Source organism: Herpailurus yagouaroundi, unplaced genomic scaffold (genome assembly GCF_014898765.1).
Source record: "Herpailurus yagouaroundi ecotype Mexico unplaced genomic scaffold, PumYag 205, whole genome shotgun sequence".
Lineage (NCBI taxonomy): Eukaryota > Metazoa > Chordata > Mammalia > Carnivora > Felidae > Herpailurus > Herpailurus yagouaroundi.
The window spans coordinates 7599970-7621329 of record NW_024412436.1 but is presented as its reverse complement, the minus strand read 5'-3'; the positions used below and the strand labels follow the sequence as shown (position 1 = coordinate 7621329).

At 39.0% G+C, this 21360-nt stretch overlaps 2 protein-coding genes across 3 annotated transcripts in view; one reads left to right on the top strand and one right to left on the bottom strand.

The window, feature by feature from the left end:
- Nucleotides 1-15879, top strand: part of OPN3 (opsin 3) — a 51468-nt gene extending 35589 nt beyond the window's left edge. The window contains exons 2-4 of one of the 2 annotated variants that reach the window (XM_040451804.1): nucleotides 5807-6126; nucleotides 10932-11183; nucleotides 13720-15879. In XM_040451804.1, the coding sequence (XP_040307738.1) occupies nucleotides 5807-6126; nucleotides 10932-11183; nucleotides 13720-13983 (836 nt within the window). In that variant the 3' untranslated portion in view covers nucleotides 13984-15879. Of the gene's footprint in view, nucleotides 1-5806; nucleotides 6127-10931; nucleotides 11184-13719 lie in introns of those variants that run through there. The other variant, XR_005783620.1, reaches the window with a different exon arrangement.
- The window catches only part of KMO (kynurenine 3-monooxygenase), a 57781-nt gene continuing 52132 nt past the window's right edge, over nucleotides 15712-21360 (bottom strand). The window contains 4 exon segments of the mRNA XM_040451803.1: nucleotides 15712-16554; nucleotides 16557-16688; nucleotides 18040-18099; nucleotides 18189-18290. Coding sequence (XP_040307737.1) covers nucleotides 16486-16554; nucleotides 16557-16688; nucleotides 18040-18099; nucleotides 18189-18290 — 363 coding nt within the window. The 3' untranslated portion in view covers nucleotides 15712-16485.

Sequence of the window (21360 nt, the reverse complement as noted above, 5' to 3'; positions counted from 1 at the left end):
GAGAGAGAGAGAGAGAGAGAGAGAGAGAGAGAGAGAGAGAGAGAGAGAATCTTAAGTAGGCTGCATGCTCAGCCCAGAGCCAGGTGTGGGGCTGGATCCTCCACCCTGGGATCATGACCTGAGCCTAAATCAAGACTCGGATGCTCAACCCACTGAGACACCCAGGTGCTCCTCCAGTTACTTGCTGTTAACAAAATTGATCATTAAATACAACTTTTGACAATAAACACACTGTGATTTTTGGCATATAAATTCAGGAGAGTTCAAATAATTAAATATAGAAGGAATGGTCTTATAATCAGTAAGAATTAAAGGTAACAAAATTCCTTCCATCGGATCTGGATACATGTGTGATCAAGAAATCTTTTTTTAACTTTATAAACAGGAAAAGTAGGAAGAGAATTTATCATTCTAGCATAGGTAAGAACAACTTGTGGATAGGTCTATTCTTTGTGGGGAGGGAAAGCTGCACTTTAAGAGAGGTATTTCTAATTAATTCTAATATTTAATGGAATATTTTGATCAGTTGTATACTAATAGAAACTGATAACCCACTCTATAAGACCTTTTTTTTTGACGTTTAGAGCCTTACTATCCAAGAAATTTAAAATTTCAACTTCTAAATAGAGAAGAAAAAGACAAATAATTTAAAATCTTTTAGTCAGACCAATATATTACACTAGAATAAAACTAGGGGAAAAGTGGGATGGAAATGTAAGTTTAAATGATTGATCTTTTCTGTGTGTGTGTTTCTATATATATCTGTGTATAGATAGAGATGTAAATATGAAATCACTAACATATTTATGAATTACTTGATCTATTTGAAAAAATAGGGTAATAGTTTTCTTTTAAAGTGTTTATATTACACAACCCTTTAAACTTAAGGTGAAAAAATTTAGCATATCTTTAAAAAAATTTTTTTTAATGTTTATTTTTGAGAGAGAGGGAGACAGAATACAAGCAGGGGAGGGGCAGAGAGAGAGAGGGAGACACAGAATCTGAAGCAGGCTTCAGGCTCTGAGCTGTCAGCACAGAGCCTGATGTGGGGCTCAAACCCACGAACTGTGAGATCATGACATGAGCCAACGTCAGACGTCCAACCAACTAAGCCACACAGGCGCCCCTTTTTAAATTTGTTTTAGTGTTTATTTTTGAGAGAGAGAGAGAGACAGAGGGAGAGAGACAGAGTGCGAGTGGGGGAGGGACAAAGAGAGAGGGAGGCACAGAATCTGAAGGAGACACCAGGCTCTGAGCTGTCAGCACAGAGCCCAACACAGGGCTTGAACCCATGGACCATGAGATCATGACCTGAGCTGAAGCTGAACGCTTAACCAACTGAACCAGCGAGGCACCCCATAATAGCTTTTTAAATATATGAGAGTGCAGGGGTGCCTGGGTGGCTCAGTCGGTTGAGTGACCATGCCTGGCTCTGTGCTGACAGCTCAGAGCCTGGAGCCTGCTTCGGATTCTGTGTCTCCCTCTCTCTCTGCCCCTCCCCCTCTCATGCTCTGTCTCTCTCTGTCTCAGAAATAAATAAACATTAAAAAAAATTAAAAAAATATATGAGAGTGCACACAGGTTTTCAAAACTCTATTAGGGAAAGCAATAGGAAAGAAAGCCGAAGATCTCTGCTGTGGTCCAAAGCCAGCCACAGAAGACACAGGCAGGTTTGCAACAGACCTGGTCTCGTGCCTGGCCTCTGTACCTCTCCACACATCTGGAGTCTGACAGTCGTGCAAGAATTCCAGGAGGGCCACTTTGCCTTTGTAGAAGTTCCTCCACCCCAGCATGCCTGCCCTGGTCCTTTCTGTTTCTTAATCGTATTCCATCTTTGAAGACCCAGCTTAATCTTCATCTTCATGATGCCATCCCCACAGCATAATCCACTGGAGTCTTACTTTTTCAGGCTTGTTGCACGGTAAACTTAACATCCGATTTCCTATCGTCTTATCTTGCCCTCAAATGTTGCATCGAGCTGGTCTCGGCTTTACAAGAATGTACGGCATTGCAGTCTCCTCAAGGGTAGGCACCGTGCATCTCTGGTTCCTCCTAGAAGACCATTCTCAGCACGCGGAGACACACTACATATGTGATCAGTCTACAGCTTTGCAGGGAGAGCAGGGACATCATGCTACTCCTAGCAGAGCTTGTGGGAACAGGTGGATAAAGGCAGAATTACGGATTTTGGAGTCAGTCAGTCCTAGGTTCTCAAAACTGTCCCTGCCACCTATTGATTTCTTATACGTTGTGAGCCACCAAACTCCTTTTTCACAAAGAGGGACACTGTATGTAGTGTGACCATTACGGGGCCTCACATACGATGGGTGCTCATGGTGGGGCCGTCACCTTCCCCTTCCCTGTCCACAATGTTAAGGGAATAGAGAACTAGGCTCCACATCAGTTATGATGTATGTATGAAGTAGTTGTCACACAGTCCTCTTGTTCTCATTCTCCAGAATACAGAACATAATTTTGACTCAGGCAGGACCAAAATTTATGAGTAAATAATTGCTACGAGAAAAAACAATTTTAAGGAAGGGATGTAGTTTAGGTCTTTTCAAATGGGTCACCCCAGAAGACTTAGTCAAACAAGCTGACCATTTATGTACCCATGCAGTCAGGGAAGGCCTGAAAAACTGGGAAATTCAGGGACTACTAACTGGTTATGGTGCTGAATGTCAGCAACTGAATTCAGGCTTTGGAAGCCCATTGTGCCTGCTATGATACAGGCATGGCCAAAAACTATTACATTTAAAAAAAATCTCTTACCTCTTTGACCTAAATGATCAGAGGGAAAATTCCTCCACTCCTGTACCCTGACTTATCACAGAGCTGGGGTTTTTCCATACTTCAGCTCTGGGTACAATGAGGCTTTTCCCGACTCCCAGTTAATACCGCCACATCCTTGGGATGCCTGGGCAGCTCAGTCAGTTAAGCGTCTGACTCTAGACTTCAGCTAGGGTCATGATCTCAAGCCCCTCATAGAGTTCTGAACTGAGCAGAGCCTATTTGGGATTCTCTCTCTCCCTCTCCACCCCTCCCCCACATGCTCTCTCCCTCAAAATAAATAAGCAAACTTAAAAAAAATACTCTAGGTCTGCCGCCTCCTCCCTCACATGTTCTCTCTCCTTGATACCACGTCATTAATTTACGTGTTTGACTTGATTACATCATCACTCTTATCTAGCAGACTGTAAGTTCTATGAGGCGTTTATTTCACTCCCCTTTGTACCTATTTCCTAGCACACTGATTGACACGTGCGGATAAGCAGTAAATAGTTCATGGATGGATGGATGGATGGGTGGATGCATGGATGAATATGTGATTGATGGTTAAAATTATAGCAGCTTATTCCTTTAATCAGAAGAACTTACTTATGCATCTATAAGGTATACTGGGATTTGCTAACCTACAACATAATTGCAGCAAGTTTTCTTGCCGAAGAAGACCTAAATCATACTCAAGGTAAATTAAGAGTTGAAGGCCAAAAATTATATTTTAATATTTAAAGGCAATTATATAATTAAATACCATTATATTTGATAAGAAAGTTTGTAAACTAAATAAAACCATCAGTATTTCATGAGAGTCTTATTATGTCACTATCTTTAGGGTTTTGGTTACCTTCTGGGAATGTGGTCAGTTAAAGAAAAGATGGTATCACTCTTCAGGTAAAAATTTAATGAGGTGAAAGTTGACTCTTAGTTCGGAAGGCAGAATATCTAACTTGGTATTTTCCTTGTGTCCAGAATTACTTAACATAATCTGAACTTCATTATTTATGATTATAACACTACTTCCTGAAATATTTCCTCTACCATATGACAAAACCCAGTCTTATTCTTCCAGTCACTTGCGTATTTACTAAACGTTCACTCATTTATTCAATGAACATTTATTAAACATCACAGGTATCAGACACTGGGATGCTGTCCTCCCCACAATAACAAACCTGTCAGAGTATAAATGGATATTAACTGTGGTCTGACAATGGCTTTCTGAGTCTAGGACCTCTTCCCTTCATACCTTTATAGATGCATAGTCACAAAATTTGATGATGTCAAGAGCTTTTCAATTATATGAGTACCAAAACAAAACTAACTTAAAGAGATTGTATGAATTGCCAATGTCACAGAGCTAGGATCACTCCAGGCCTCTTGAAGCTCGCCACCACCACTCCGTTGCCCACTTCTCCCTACTTACCTGAGACAGGTCTTATTTTCATTCTCCATTAGGACCACTTTTCATACAACCCCTCTTGATTCACTCATTCAACAAATATTTATGCTGGTTGTGTTCTAGGGAGCCCACAATTTCATCTTCTCCCCTATATCTGCTCATAACACCTGGTAGTTTTGACCTCTGTTAATGTAATCACCCTCAAATCATCACGCAGGTTATAAATCTCTCGAGTTATTCTTGACTCCTTTTTTCCCCTTTCTCTTCACATTCAATAAACCAATGGGTTCTGTTGATACTAATCACCAATTGTTTCTGGAAGCTAGACTTTGCTGTTCATACCTTTAAAGGTACTCTAATTCGGGCCCCTGGACTACTGAAATGGCCTTCAAGCTGATCTCCATACATTGAACTAGGATTGGAATTCTCTACCACTGCAGGAATGAGTGCCCTTTCAGAGGAAAGAGGAGAAGGAGGAGGAAAAGGAGAACTTAACTGTTGTTACTTCACACTTAAAAAACACATGATGGAGTAACAGATTTTATAATTTACTATTTTATACAGGAAAAGTTTTTTTGTTTTTGTTTTTTAAGAACCAAAAAAAAAGAAACAAAAACTCTTATCAAGAAATTGAAAGTCTTTCTCATTATGTATGGTCTCATCTGCTCCTTTTAACGTTTTCTCTCCTCGGTATGCTCTGAGCCCTGGCACCTCTGTATTCTCTCATCTGGTTTAGACCCTTAAATGGTCTCTATGCTCCAGTACATAATTCTTAATTCTTCCTGGAATGTGCTTCTCCTGCCTGGTTGACAAAGGCCCCCTGTTCTGTGACTCCCACAGGACACTGTATGGGAATTGTAGCCTTTACACCTCCTGCCATCTCACTGTTATTTACACAACTGGATTCCTTCTAAGCACCTAGATTTCCACTTTTCTGTCACTTCTAAACCTCCAGTGTTGGCAAAGTGACTGGCACGTGGTAGGTGCTCAGTAGGAGCTTACTGAATGTATAAATCACTCTTTGGGAAGAGGCAGAGACATAAATAATATTGTTTTCATGTATCTGTTGCAAAATGGAGGTATAAATGAAGACCGTGGGAACACAGAAGGCTTCACTCCCTTGTTAGCAGTCTTGCAGGAGAATAGTTCACAGGCTGATATCTGCTAGCAGGAAGGTTAATGCAGCTCCCTGAATACTTGTACCATAACTTGGGCCAGTTCATCCTTGTGAAGCCCACTTTAATTTTATCTTCAATCCTGAATCAGACACAACTGAGAAAAGGTAAAGTCAAGTGAGACACTCAGTGACTCTCCCCGACTCTCTTCAGAGTTTCTCTTTGGCAGGAAGTATAACACAATATCTGTATCATTGGGGCGGAGCTGGTTTTAGGGCTTTTTTGTCCTGCTGCAATCCACACACCATTTGTTTTCTTCTCTGGGTAAATATGTGTCCAATCAGATTTCCTGGAGACTGTGAGGCATTATTCCTCTTAGATATGTCAGCTTTTAGAGCCGTTGTTGGTTCCATATACTCTGTAATGTGTCTCCAGTAGGCAATGAATTGTCTGTTATGTCTGTCTTCCCCTGCTCCATGTTACACTGTCCCACTTTCTCTTCTTTCAGGGACTGTTTCCATTACCACCCTAACTGTGCTGGCCTATGAACGTTATATTCGCGTGGTCCATGCCAGAGTGATCAATTTTTCCTGGGCCTGGAGGGCCATTACCTACATCTGGCTGTACTCACTGGCATGGTCTGGAGCACCTCTGCTGGGCTGGAACAGGTACATCCTGGATGTACACGGACTAGGCTGCTCTGTGGACTGGAAATCCAAGGACGCCAATGACTCCTCCTTTGTGCTTTTCTTATTTCTTGGCTGCCTGGTGGTGCCTGTGGGCGTCATAGCCCATTGCTATGGCCATATTCTGTATTCCGTTCGCATGGTGAGTTGAAGACTTCAAATGTCCCTCCCCTAAACTATGTCCAGGGTGGAAAATTCTGTGTGGAAAACAGTCAAACTCTTCCTACATGAACAGTGGTTGTCTGCAGCTAAAACAGCTCTACCGGACTTCCCACTTGATATAATTGTGCACGCTAAAAGACCCATGAGGAATGACATCTACTCTATATACGCCACTCTCTAAACCACAAAGAGGAAGGAAAGGGGTTCTAGACAGACAAAATCAACAACAACGAAGAACACCTGCATTCTCCAGCACTCGTAGACTTCAAGAACTCTAACCAAGGAAATTCCACACTTCCTATCATTTTATTCATTCAAAGGTCACATAAACCCACTAGAGAATAGTACAGATATTTTTTTCTGGAAATCACTTTTGAATCATAAAGCATAAGAACTGACCGCCAGCAGGGTTCCTGTTGGGTGCTAGCAAGGAGTCTGAAGTGACAGTAGGGGGCACACTCCATATGCCAGTCTCCTACTTTACCCATGTATGTTTTCCTTGCTCACTCACTGTGTCTTCCTGTTCTGTGTCTTCTTTCCTCAGAACTCCTGCTCATCAGTCTCCTGCTCATCTTGATAATCCCCTCTAGCTTTCACGTTTTATTAAAAAAGAAAAAAAAAAAGAAAGAAAAGGATAAAACCTCTTTGCCTTGACATACATCACTTTAAATCATAACCAGTGGCTGGTTCTCTGTCTCTCTGTCTCTCTCTCCCTTCCTCCATCCATCTCTCCACCCTTCTGTCCATCTCTCTTTCTACCATATGAGAACACATTGAGAAGGTAGCCATCTCTGAGCTGAGAAAAGAGGTCCCATAATGAAACCCACCATGCTGGCACATTGACCTTGAACGTCTCAGCCTGCATATTTGTGAGAAATACATTTCTGTTGTCTAAGCCACTCAGTCTAGGGTATATTGTTAGGGGAGCTCAAGCTAAGATATTTAGTAAGCACTGAGAATACAACACTGTGTAATTTATAGCTCCTGTATCAAAGAGTTTGTAGTTTACATTCAGCTAGTCGTTATTCCTTAACCCGTTGCAGATTGGTCTCCTTCCTTGATCACACTGTCACAGAAACAGCCCTCATTGAGGTAATTGATAATATACCAAATGTTAGTTCCAATGGGCACATTTCTATTTTTTTCCTGGCATCCGTGGCATTTAACACTTGTGATGTTATTGACAACTTCCACCGAACTATGGTTTCTCCTCCACTAGAACCCCATTCTCTCCTATAGTTATTGTTGACTCCGGACCATCTTCTTAGGTCTCTGCCAAGGGCTGCTTCCCATAGGCCTACCTGCATTCTGTGTTTAGCCCTCTTCTCATACTACACACTGGCCTTCGGCATCTCATATGCTCTTAGGATTTCTCCTTCTAACAATAGCTTGGTGACTTTGGAATCTCCATTTCTGACCCAGGATGTTCTTCTGACCTCTGTCAGATCCCATAGTCAGTTGCCTATTGCACACCTCCACTGGAATGGCCCCCAGACTCATCAGATTCTATGTGTGTGAAGACGAATTGGTCATCCCTCCCCCTAGATCTGCTGCTTCAGCATTCCCTTTCTCAGTAAATGGTCATTATTCCTCAGCCAAAAATAATAGAGTAAATCTTGGACTATTCCTCATCCAGGTCTCCCCTACACCCAATCAATTATCGATTTCATCTATTCAACCTCAAATATTTTTCCATATGTCCCTTATCCCTTCTCCTATTGCCACAGACTCAATTCAAAGGGGCCCTAGTTTTTCTTCCTTTATTCTTGCTTTCATCTAATCCATTTTCTATACACTTCCATTAGAGTAGTTGTTCTCAAATACAAATTTTCTCAAGTCATTTCCCAGCTTAAAATCCTTTAGAGGTTCCCCTACCTTCATGATTTAAAAATATAAAGCCCCTGAGTATGACTACCAGGGTCCTGCAAGGCCATCTCTTATCTGCATGTCCAGCTTTATTTCTTAATATGCCTTCCCTCTTGGTACCTCAGGCTCCAGCCAAGTGCAATATTTCTTGTTCCCAGAACTTAACATGGGTTCTTTTACCTCTTTGTCTTGACACGTTTCCTTTCCCTGGAACATTCTGTCCCACCTTACTTGGCTGCCTCCTACTCACCTCAGAAGGCTGAGCTCAGGATCTTCTAGCCCTTACCCATATCTGAATCAGTTACCCATCTTGTGTGTTCCCATATCCCTCTCTGGTCACCTCCTCCATGGCATGTATCACCTACGGAAGTAACATGTGTGCTGTCACCCTCAGCATACAGTGAATTCCTTAAAAGCAGAGACCCAGTCTTTAAGTTTTCACCTATAGCTGGAACAATACTTTCAAACAATAGTTGATCAAAGACTATTTTTGGAATGAGCTACAGGCAGTGTTCATAGGAAGGAGAAGTGGTACAAGGGTAAAGAGATTTGACTCTAGACAGCAATATTCTCCACTCAGAACCTGGCACCATAATCACCTCTATTTCCTTATCCAGAGGTGTGATGCATAGCAGTGATGGAGAAATAGCTTCTCACATACGAATGAGGACTCACAGTGAAGTTGTTGAAAATCTGCAGGTGTCTGGATCAATAAGCACTATTTGTGTAGGGAGAGAACACTTTTACTGGGACTACATGGGGAATCGTCTTAAGTGGTTCATCCTTCAGGACAAATTCAACTGTGCATGTGCTTTTGCTTCATCCACAACAGTTTTGAAAAATACACTCAAATGATTGAACAAATAGGGCGAGACATGAACTAGAGCTCTTTATTTGGAAAATATTGAAAGAATAGAGTGAAAGAATAGATAATGATAAAACAGAGAGGTAAAAAAGGAGATAAATGAAAAATAATCATGGACATATTCAAATATGTCAATATGTCAAATATGTCAATATGTTTGTATATTCACATATACAAACCCAAATAATCCAAAACATTAGAATCATATCCTTATGCCAAAGAGGAACTGTGAAAGTATAGCCCAATATTTTCCTTAAATTAACTTCTGCAGCATACATGTAATCCCAAGATGATAAATGCGGGCTCTGCTTTGAAAAATGGTAAGAGGATGGGGACTGAACTGCCCAGAAAAGGTAGAGATGAGTCTGTGGGTCCCTAGGTGGTGGGGAATTGGGGATGGATGATTGAACTGTCATCTTATTACTTGTTAGTTGAAACTTTGAGGAGCCAAAACTCATGATTCCTAATATCCTATAGTATCATAAAAGTACAAATCCATAGAAGTATATTAGTTTCAAATAGAATTCCAATGTAAACAAATAATCTTGAGAACAATCCCACAAAGTCATATGTATGGAAGTGGGACCCAACTTCTGTTAACTCTAATAGGTTATTCATTTGAATGTCCTTTAGTCTTGATTCTCAGAGGAAGTAATTGATTGCTTAATGTCACACAGAGGGCAAAGGTGGCGGATCTGGGATATGGACCCAGAACTAATTCCAAATCCAGAGCTTTTACTAGAACTCCACAACCTTCTTAAAAACTCTGGGGGGAAATCTCCCACCCACCCCCCAAAAAATGCTGTTGTGAAAATAGAATAATATCCTATCATATTAAATAAAATAGTTTCTTTTAAAATAGAATTGCACATGGGGCACCTGGGTGGCTTAGTTGGTTGAGCGTCCAACTTTGGCTCAGGTCATGATCTTGTATTTGTGGGTTCAAGCCCCACGCTGGGATCTGTGCTGACAGCTCAGAGCCTGGAACCTGCTTTTGATTCTGTGTCTCCCTCTCTCTCTGCCCCTCCCCTGCTTGCACTCTGTCTCTCTCTGTCTCTCAAAAAATAAAACAAAACATGAAAAAAATTTAAATAGAATTGCACACACAGAAAATAATGGTATCAGACATTTGACAACCACGCCCACTCCTACACATTCCCTCTACTCTTAAAAAACTCAATCACTTTAATCACCCATTAACCCTTCCATTTTCTGTGGATATGAATATGTGTTTCTACTAAGAATATAGTTTCCTAAATATAATTTTAGATAGTATAAATAATTTAGCTACATCAATTCAAATATACTCTTAAATACTATAAGCACATGTTCTGATTTATTTGGAATTTTTTTCCTTAATTTTTATGACAATGCTAGAATAAAAGTAACACCTTTTGAACATTTGTTGTTCAAAAGGAACATTTGTTGAAATGCAATAAATTTCCCAGTTTAAAATTCTATGTGAAGTATAAACAGTATGTACAATACCTTTTTTAAATTTAAAAAAAAATTGTATTTTTGTAGCAAAATTAGCCTTTTAGAATGGTCAGAAAAAACTATTTTATTCAAAACATGATTTTGGTGTAGAGGAATATTATCCCCCACCCCCTAATAATACATTTATAATAACAATAGAAGGAACTTCTAAGGAAACTTTAAGAAACCTGAACGACTTTCAGACTGTAGACCATTGTTCCCCAGTGCCTTTACTGGGGATAAATTAAGATCAAATATGCTGAGTTTACACGGATATGGCTACAAGCATTCTCTGCACCTGAGTCCTGATGAAACCAAGCATAAGCAAGGTCCCCATCAGATCCCACTTTGTAGTATGGTCATTGGCTTGGAGTTGGAAGTCACCATAGCTTGCAGCAAGAATTCATCTGGCAATTAAGTTTCCTCGAGACTAGCTTAACCAGGCAGAACTGACATCACATGCTTTCTGCCTGGTTTGAGAAGTGGAGCATTATGGTTTGTTGTCTCCATATCTATTATTTAAACAGCATAAGAAAAGGATTCTTTCATTTTCAACCTTTTCTTTCTTCTTTCTGCAGCTTCGTTGTGTTGAAGATCTTCAGACAATTCAAGTGATTAAGATTTTAAGATATGAAAAGAAAGTGGCCAAAATGTGCTTTTTAATGATATCTACCTTCCTGATCTTTTGGATGCCTTATATCGTGATCTGTTTCTTGGTGGTTAATGGTTATGGACACCTGGTCACTCCAACAGTCTCAATTGTTTCATATCTCTTTGCTAAATCAAGTACTGTATATAATCCAGTTATTTATATCTTCATGATAAGAAAGGTAAGTATAATAATAATAAACTCATTGTTTTCACTATACATATGTGACTGTTGGAAATATAATACTTTTATAGAGGTTATTCAGAAGAGCTTCAGTGATAAAAACCTAAATCAAGAATTTTAGAGGAAACTAAAGTGTTCAGGAAGAAATGTAAGATATTCCCAAAGAAAATAGTAAAAATTCTAAGATCTACCAATAGATCTTAAGTAAAAATCTATTGAAATTAACATTTATCAGAAAACATTTTATGTTCAAAGTTAAAATTCATTTAAAATTCTTATAGTACTATGGGGCGCCTGGGTGGCGCAGTCGGTTAAGCGTCCGACTTCAACCAGGTCACGATCTCGCGGTCCGTGAGTTCGAGCCCCGCGTCAGGCTCTGGGCTGATGGCTCAGAGCCTGGAGCCTGTTTCCGATTCTGTGTCTCCCTCTCTCTCTGCCCCTCCCCCGTTCATGCTCTGTCTCTCTCTGTCCCAAAAATAAATAAACGTTAAAATTCTTATAGTACTATGGAGGTTACCCATTATTTTTACAAAACACCATGAGACAGGCACCAATACTATTCCTTACTTTATTTATAAATTATAACATAGGTCAAAGAAGTTAAATGACTTGCCTGATCCAGGAATTATTGGTGCCTGGATTCCAATCTTGTTTGCTTGAATACCAAAATCTACACACATAGCTCCCCACTTGGGGTTACAGATACTATTAACAATTAGTTGGGTTATTATTCATGTACCATGGCCAGTGTGTAGCTCAAATTAATCTGGCCTCAGAAACTCCTCTAGATCTAATGGGAAGCTTATTTCTTTGGTAGAAAGGTTTTGACTTGGTGGTTGTCAGTTATAACTAAGAAAGCCCTCATTATGATTGCTATGAAGCTAAGCCTCTAAGTTGCAAAGTTTAAAAATCTGAGAATTTAAAAGTTATGAATAATAGTTAATTATTCCATTGGAATTTTAAGTTAACAGGTCACACTAATATCAGATAATAATAACTACTCAGGCTACTAATGCTCAAGAATTTGGAATAACGGCATTTTTTCAATTAACCTTATAATATTCACTGCTAAATCTCCCTCTCTCTTCTTACTTTCGTATGGTTTCGATCTGTATTCACTGATCTTTCTTTCTCATGTTGCCTTCATTAACTGTTTATTTGAACCCAGAGAATTTCAACTTGGAGTCCTTACAATCTGAGAATTACTTGAATTGACTTTAGGAGAGTCATGAGAACCCTGAAACTTGGTCGTAAAACTTTTTAAGAATGTTCACATGTGAATTGTTTTTAGCAAGATAGACTATAACTGATTTTCTGAAGAAGTATAAGACCTCCATGTTTTAAGAACTACCACCTCGACAGGCAAATAAGTACGTTTTAAATATATTACCTAACAATTGTTTTTTTATGTTCTTCCTCTGGGCCAATAGGTCATACATTAGTTCTTGGAAAACTTTAAAATGCATACACCACACCTGGAGAGATTGTGAAAACAAAAGTGCATATTCAGATTTGCTATGCTGGGTGCCTGAGATTCTGCATTTTGATAAGTTTCCACATGGTTCCCATGTTTCTGGTTCCCAGGAGCACACTTTGAACTAGAAGTCTAAAAGATACAATAAACAAACAAAAACAAACAAATACATAAAACAATAGTCCTTATCTTCAAGGAGCTCACCATTTATGTGGGAAAACATATTTTGGCATACATATTCTAAACCCTTATAATGATGTATCTTTAGCACTTAACCTGATAAACAGTAATTTGATGAAGAAATAGTCTCAAATATTTTTGAATGTAAGTATAAACTAAATACTAACTTGTATATAAGTGGGGTTTAAAGAAGACAGAAACAAATGTAGCTGGTTATCATAATTTTCATTACTGCTCCCTGATCTGTGAAAGCCTATGTATAATAAGCCCATGTATTTTGCTCTGAAAAAAGGGGATCAAAGTTAAATTAAATAACTTATGGTTCAGCATTGTGTCCAGGACAGAGGGAAGAATCATGGGCACTGGTGAATGCTAGCATTCTCCACTGCAGTATTTTTTTCTCTAAATGCTTTGTAATCTTGATAGAAAAAAAATTCTTTTCCTAGTTAACAGAAAATTAGTGAGACAGCAGACTGTAAACTCTGCAGGAAGGGCCTTGTCATTCTTTGCTGCCCAAAAATATTCCCACATTGTAGCACAGTGGCTATCACCTAGTAGGTGCTCACTGAATATTTGTGGAAGGCATTGATGTTCAAACTTCCTTAAAGAAATGGACTTAGTTGCCCTCATAGAAGGTGCATGAAACTCGAATCCATAGAGGTTATAATAGTCCTATATGATTTTGTTAATGAGAATTATAATAAATAGAAAACATAAGACTCCAGGTTTATTTAGGTACATCTGAGCATTGCCACCTAACCCCATACACACATAAGCTAACAAATAAAAAAGAACAACCAAAATTAAACTCAACTAATTTTATTGAATGTTAATCCAGATTAAGGGCCTTAATGTTCAACTTTATTTTCTCCCTGCCCAGTTTCGAAGATCCCTTCTGCAACTGCTATGTTTCCGACTGCTGAGATGCCAGAGGCCTGCTAAGGACCTACCAACCAATGGGAGTGAAATGCAGATCAGACCCATTGTGATGTCACAAAAAGATGGGGACAGGCCAAAGAAAAAAGTGACTTTTAATTCTTCTTCCATCATTTTTATCATCACCAGTGATGAATCACTGTCAGTTGAAGACAGTGACAAAACCAGTGTGTCAAAAGTTGATGTAATCCAAGTCCGTCCTTTATAGGAAGGAATAGTGGTAATGAAAGACAAGGCCTTGTATTGAAAACCACTTTTAGGCTTCCATTATAAGGACTGTTTTGGAATCCTCATTCTATGTTAATATCGTTGGAGAGGAAAAATTTTCCTCTGCCCTACAAGATTCTTCTGGCTGGTCTAGGAATTAAATTAGCATCAGACAGATTAACAGGAGAAAAAAAAAGTTTAATTCTGTGTGCAAGGAGGCCAAGTAATAAAATTGAGACCCAAAGAAATGAGCAAGGCATGCAGCTTTCATACGTTTTAGACAAAGACACATAAATCTATAAGGAATTGTCAGGACAAAGAAACTTATGTTTGGGAGCTTCAGTTAGCAGAGTTCTAAACAGAATTTGGGCTGGGGTAGTAATTTAGTAAAAGTAACAAGGTTTGCTTATGTAGACTTCTTCAGCCCTGAATTCTCTGTCTCTGATGATACAGATGTCCCTCTAACCTTCTGGTGCAGGGAGGTATCTTTCGCGTGAGAGATTTCCTGCTTTCAGGGGAACAAAGGAAGGTCAGAGCATCTTTTATACACTTGCTGTTTCTTAATAACTTGAATTCAAAGTAATCATTATGCGATTGTGGCATATTTTGGGGCAGCCTACCCTAGGGCCCCACAATATCAACAGAACTTTTGTGGCCCAGCAGGAAGTATGAATTGCCCATATGCTTTCTGGCCACTGGAAACAACTGAGCAAGACAAATTGTTTTAATTCAATGGGTGCTTTCCACAATGAAAAATCACTTATGGCACAAGATGGGCATCTGGCACCATCAACTTCTAACATGTTGGAAATTTTCATTTTGAATATATTTTTTTAAATGACACTATTTTCCAAGGCACATAGATGTTTTTCTCAAAAATACTTAGCTGTATTTACAGCTCAAAAATAGCTGTAAAAATAACTTTGTATCATACACATGTGAAATCACTAGGAAATCTCGAATCTTCTGTAGTGTTGGATCCTAATCACTGTCACATCCTATGTTTGACAAATCAAATTTATCAGAGTCAATTCTAGGGTGACAAAGAAATTCAGCGCCCTGGCTTCCTCCAAAACAAAAGACTTGCCATATATGCAGTATGATAAAGATGAGTTTCAGATGAATATGCTGCTAAGCAAGCTCTCGAAGGGTTATTAAAACGCACACAGCAAAGATCGTGAATTTCAAGCTAATCATAGCATCTAAGAAATCATACATTATCAGAGGGTGTACATGAAGAAGGATGTGTTGATGGCAGATAGGTATCTCCATCTGTTTCATTTCAAACATAACTTGGCCAGATTATCCTTTTTAACAACTTGCCACAATTTTGCCAAGAGTTTTGGGTTTAGAAAAGAAGTTCCAAGCAAAAAATGAAACCTAATTTGAAGGGGGTGAAAGTAAGTGTAAAACAGTACTCATAAAGTGTATTATTTAATCTCTTTTGCTCTTCAATCAGTCTACTGGACAATCAATGCTCAGTGTTAGTAAATAGGCCATTTCCCCATAAGTCATTGTTTAGACTTAACATGGATTATTAGAACTCAAAGATTTCTTTGACAATGTAAAACAGAAACTGAATCATTTTATTGTATTGCCTAGTTTTTATTTCTTAGATGACTATCCCACTTAGTGGAGCATCTACATAAATAATCATGTTTGAAAGACTTCTAAGTAATTCAGTTGGCCTATTGAAGAAGGAAGAACCAAAGAAAATGTTTTCACTAAATGAAATTTTCAAAATCAAGTTTATTGCTGGTTCTGCCATAGCAAGTTAGTAAATTGCTTCTGGGAGTCTTAAATGGAATAATTTCTATGAAAACTGTCTTCCCTTATTTCCTTTCCACTCTGTTGTATATATTATTTAATTTGTAAATAAAACTCTTCTTAGTCTTCACTTAGTATGGCATTAATGGCCCTTTTTTAATCTTCAAAAGGTAATACTGGCCTTTGAAGACTGTGAAGTAAAATTTGTTCATTTTGTAACTCTCTAAAGTGCCCCAAATTCCTCATTTACATTTCTAGTTTTAGTACGTGAATCTGGGTTCTGTGTTGGAGAAGTTCCATCCAGGGGATCAAAAGTGAACTTAACATGTTTGCCAAATTGTAATTTTTAGTCCTAGGTGTTGAGTCAATCTTATGATGACCTTCTTTATGTCCTTTAAAGAAAGGATGTGGTCTGTCTTCCTCAAGGCCTCTGGTGTTTTACTTTTGGAGAAGTGAAAGAGATCTTAGTCATTGCATTTTTATATTTTGAATGATCACACCTATGTGTAGTGTTGTAGGAAAACTGCCTTTTGCAACTTTAACTGGTGGTTTGGGGTTTTTTTTTTTTTTTTTTTTCAATAATTTCAACGAACACAGAGAAATCCTATACTGAATTTCATTGTAAGCTGGCATATATCTTGCACTAGTGAATTAAATATGATGATAGAAACATGGTTTTGATCCTTAGTTTTGGTTATAAAGAAATTAAACTGTTTGCTACTTCAGAACCTTTATGTCACCTACTAATGATATTGGGAATTTCTTTTAGTGACTCCATGGAGTTTGCAGGAAAACAGGTCCTGTTTTCTGGAAGTAAGTGAGCCAGTCCCATGGTCTTCTGACATAGTGCAGGGGTCTCAATGACATGGAGCACATAAGTAGGTAGGTGCTACCGATGGCTATCAGTGTTCCAAAGAAAAAGAGTCCTTTATTTATCACCTGTAAAAACAGCAAGAAGTCTCATTTGTCCAGAGATTAAAATCTTGAAAGACTTCCTTCTTAAACAACCAAGGAGTATACAATTTCTTCTTTATTCTTTAACCTGAAACAGCAATTTAATTGAATGACCACTAGGTCAAGGCCTACAATGACCAGTAAGGTCTAGAATTTGGAGCTTTCCTCCTATCTCTGTCCTTTCTCCATTCCCAGAAATAACTGAGTCCATGTGTTCTGTATAAAGAGTTCTTTGCAGTCTCCCTGTGTATAGCCATGAAAAAAAAACCCCACATACTTTAGAAAAAAAGAGTTATGAGTGTTATTTTAGAAGAGTACTGTGCTGAAGCCACAAATGACTCAGTCACTGCTCAGAACCTGCACAAAGTCTCCATGAGAATTGACTTGGCACTAAGTTTCCTGCATTCTCATTGGTGTCACTGTCTTTCTCCTAGTAGTCTTTTGGCTCCTTGAGGGCAGAGATCCTATTTTATTCATCTTTGTAAGAATAAATCTAGATTTCTTCCAATCAAGGCTCCACACAGCAAAGCAATCTTTCTAAAATCCACACCTGAATCTATTAGCCTCCATTGGTCTCCCTGCTTCCCTCAATATAATATTCAAAATCCTTGAGGTCCTTCTTACCGTCCCAGCTGCATCTCTGGCCATTCTCACACCTGTGGGCTGCCTTCCAGCCCCATGGATCCCCACCCACCCTGGCCACTCCCATTCTTCTCCAGGGCAGCTCTGCCTCTCCACCAGTCTTCACCAGCTTCTGAGCTACTACTACTCAGAAGCTTCACCAGCTTCTGAGGAGAGGGGCTGTTGCTTATTCATCACCATGCTCAGCTCTGTCTCTACATGTTAAATAAAATCATTTGTTGAATGAATAAAGTTGTTAGATTTCCAAATCTGAAGATCAGAATTCTGAATGTCTATTTAGTGACATCTCTGGGTCAACTTCCCAAAATAAACTATGGCATTACATTGAAATTAGATTGTGTTTTATAAATGATTCAATTCTGTCCAATTTTAGAAATTAAATCCATAAGAGTATTTCAGAAGCAAGAGCCAATTTGCTAAATAAAAGTAGTCATGTTGCTAAAATAAAGGAAGAAGTTTAGAAATAGTAGCATCTGTTTCTTTTTTGAATTTCTTCCCTTCAGAAGCATTCCCTCACTCTCTCTCTCTCCCTCTTTCTCTTTCCCTTTTTGTAATTTTGTTCATTAGGCACTTTTCCCTCTGTGTACCCAGGACAGTTTTTATTTGGAAGCAAACTTTTAGTGTCTATCACATCATTTGTGTATTTGCCTGAAGAATCATAACCATACCACTATGAACTTCAATTTATTCTGACCTTTTTCTGCCAATGCCAGCGCAGCACTGCCTCATGGTATCTTATTCTGGAGAAGGCAACCTATAAGGAAGTTTAAAAAGTATTCTTGTGATTCTTTAATGGATGAACAGAAGAATAAAATGAGGAGATGTCTTAAATCCAGACCTTACCATGGTATAGAGAGGGATAAAGGTAGATGGCATAATAGCATGAAGAAATCTCTCCATGGTTTTTTGGAAGATGAACCACCTCGAGTTGACATGTGCTCGCATCTGCAATAATGTAAGAGTCTTAATGAATATCTCAAATGAATAGCCTTTATTTATTTACTACAACTTATTATTATACTTCATTCCTATTCACTGCAAATCTGGACACGAAGTAGTCAAATTCTTGTTTCCTTAACAGTTGTTTCCAATCCTTTTCAGTAAAAGTATAAGACATTACCTTGAAAAGGTTGAGCAATTGCACAAAACATGTTATAGAACTCTATTTTGCTCAGGGGGCAATATGGGAACTCTATTTCAGCAAAAATCTTGTTCAGTCAGATCTGGGGATAGTCTGTGGGACCAAAGATTTGACTAATTGTCATTGTTTCCTGATTAATTTGTAATCTTCATGGAAAGAAGAGATCCTTGAAGGTATGTCTTTCTTGACTTACTCCATATTCAGAACAAATATTCTGTTGTAGCTGTCTCATTTTTAAGGACACAAGAAGATTATATATATATATATTTCTATATACACACACACACACACACACACACACAATGGAATACTACTTGGCAGTGAAAAAGAATGAAATCTTGCCAATTGCAACAATGTGGATGGAACTAGAGTGTCTTATGCTAAGCAAAATGAGTCAGTCAGAAAAAGACAGATATCATATGATTTCACTCATGTGGAATTTGAAAAACACAACAGATAAGCATAGAGGAAGGGAAGAAAAAGTGGGATAATTTTTTTTGTTATTTTTTATTGTTCATTTGTTATTAATCATAAGCTCTGTTTATAAGTGATGCCCATATTTCAGGAAATAAATGTCTGTAAGATTCAAAAAATAAAGAAAGACATAAGCAAGTTACAACAGTGAAGATTTTCGGTATCTTATAGAACTTCCTTCACCACGTATGTAATAATTCTGCTCAAACTAAAGTCCACTTTATTTTTATCTCTCTTCAGGAAAGAAGGAAAGCAGCTACACTCTTTTCTTTAAATTTATCCTGAATTTTTTTTCATTTGATCATTTAAAAAGTGTAACCATAAGTATTTGTTGTGAGCTTTTCATGTGACTGGCTCAAAATGTAATTGTGTTTTTTCTTCTGAGTGTTAATCTTCTGACCATGAATATCTTTAATATATACGTATTTTTTTCAGTGCATAAGGCCCCAAAGAATATTTAAAGCTACTCTAAACTTGCAACTTATAATGTTAAGAATGGTAAGGTCATTTACTATCTCTTCATTCCTCCAAATATGTTAATACATTAATACATATAAAAATTATATCTTCATTAAAATAGCATATTACTAGCTCTACCAAATGTTTAAGGTTTAAGCCTGTGAATTTATCAGTGATTGAAACCAGATAATTTTTTATCTTTGTTACCTCCTAAATGTCCCTAAAATGTAGATGGAGATGATGTGTGTGGGTCATTGTCACTGTCTACTATCACAATCTATGCATGTGTAGGGAAGGCTCTGTGTGTGTGTGTGTGTGTGTGTGTGTGTGTGTTTGTGTGTGTGTGTGTGTTTTCTTTTTGTTCTCATTCAGCATGTATGCAATGGGGCTGGGGCAAAGAAAAATTAAAGGACATTTGTGACTTCTGGGGAAGATGGCAGAGTAGGAGTTCCTAGGCTGAACTGGTCCTATGGATACACCCAGATAACAACCACATCAGTGTAAAAACCTCAGAAAATTAACTGAAGACTGGCAGAACAGACTCTCCACAGTAGAGAAGAGGTCACACCAAAGAATGTAAGAAGGACAGAGACACAGCCAGAAGCCAAACTGACCCACAGGACTATCTGCAAGAGGGAGGGACACTGCTGGCACAGAGAGGGTAGAGGAGGAGACCCTACACGAGCCACCCCAGGCATCCCAATAACATTTGGATTTGAAAACCAGAGGGGCCTATCTTGGAGAGTTCTTACAGTCAGTGGGGCTTAATGCTTGGAACCTCAAAAATCAGAGGGCTTTACTGGGGGAGAGCCAGAGGGTGAATGGAAACTGAGTCCCCACCCTTAAAGAGATAGTATAACAAACATCCCCACTGATATACAACACAGCACAGAAGCAACAGTTTGCAAAATACCTGGGAAATATGTGAAGATTTATTTAGTAATCTCAGAGCATATGCTGGAGGGACAGGTATCCTTGGGAGACTTCTTCAAGAAAAAAAGAGCTGATGCATGCCATTTCCCTCCCCTGTCCCCTAGCCTCAACACATGGACACCTGGTGAAACCAAGGCAGCATCAACATTCTCCACCTACCTTGCTAAGAGCACATCCACTCCCACATTCTCCTGCAGACCCGCCCCCTCCAACACACCTTTGTCAGGAGTCCTTCCAAATCAGTGCCAAAGCCTGGCAGTGGCAAGCAGCCCCAATGGGCCAACTCCACTCCAAAATGACTCCTGCCCTGGGAGAGAGGAATATAACCACACATACCAGTCCAACTGCAGCCCTAGCAGTGGGCTGGGAGCAAACATCTGATCTGACTGCAAGCCCTGCCCATCAAAAATAGCTTCTCAGGGGACAAACAGGGAGAGAGCCCTGCAGTTTGATGGTACCACACCTCTGGCCAACACCTGTTCTGATTCAACTCAAGTCCAAGGTAACCCCAGACTGGCCCACTAACAACACAGTGACAAAACTCTGCTCACAATAGGCAAAGAGAGACATTGCAGATGACAGGACTGAAGGCAAATATGGCTCAGCCACAACAGGGTACAGGCAACGAACATAGGAGACACCCTGAAGTATCAGGTGCCGGAGAACAGGGGACATTGTACTGCAGGGCACTATAGGACCTCTTCTTCAAAAGGCCACTACTTTCAAGCGCAGGAGATGTAGCTGACTTTCCTAACACACAGAAACAGACACAGGGAGTGAGATAAAGTGAGAAGACAGAGGAATAAGTCTCAAATAAAAGAACAGGACAAAATCAGACTAAGAGACCTAAATTAAGTGAAGATAAACAATATGCCTAATAGATATTTTAAAGTAATAATCATAAAGATACTCACTGGACCTAAGAAAAGAGTGGAGGACCTCAGTGAAACCCTCAACAAATAGACAGAAAACATAAAAAAGAACCAATCAGAGATGAAGAAGTCAATA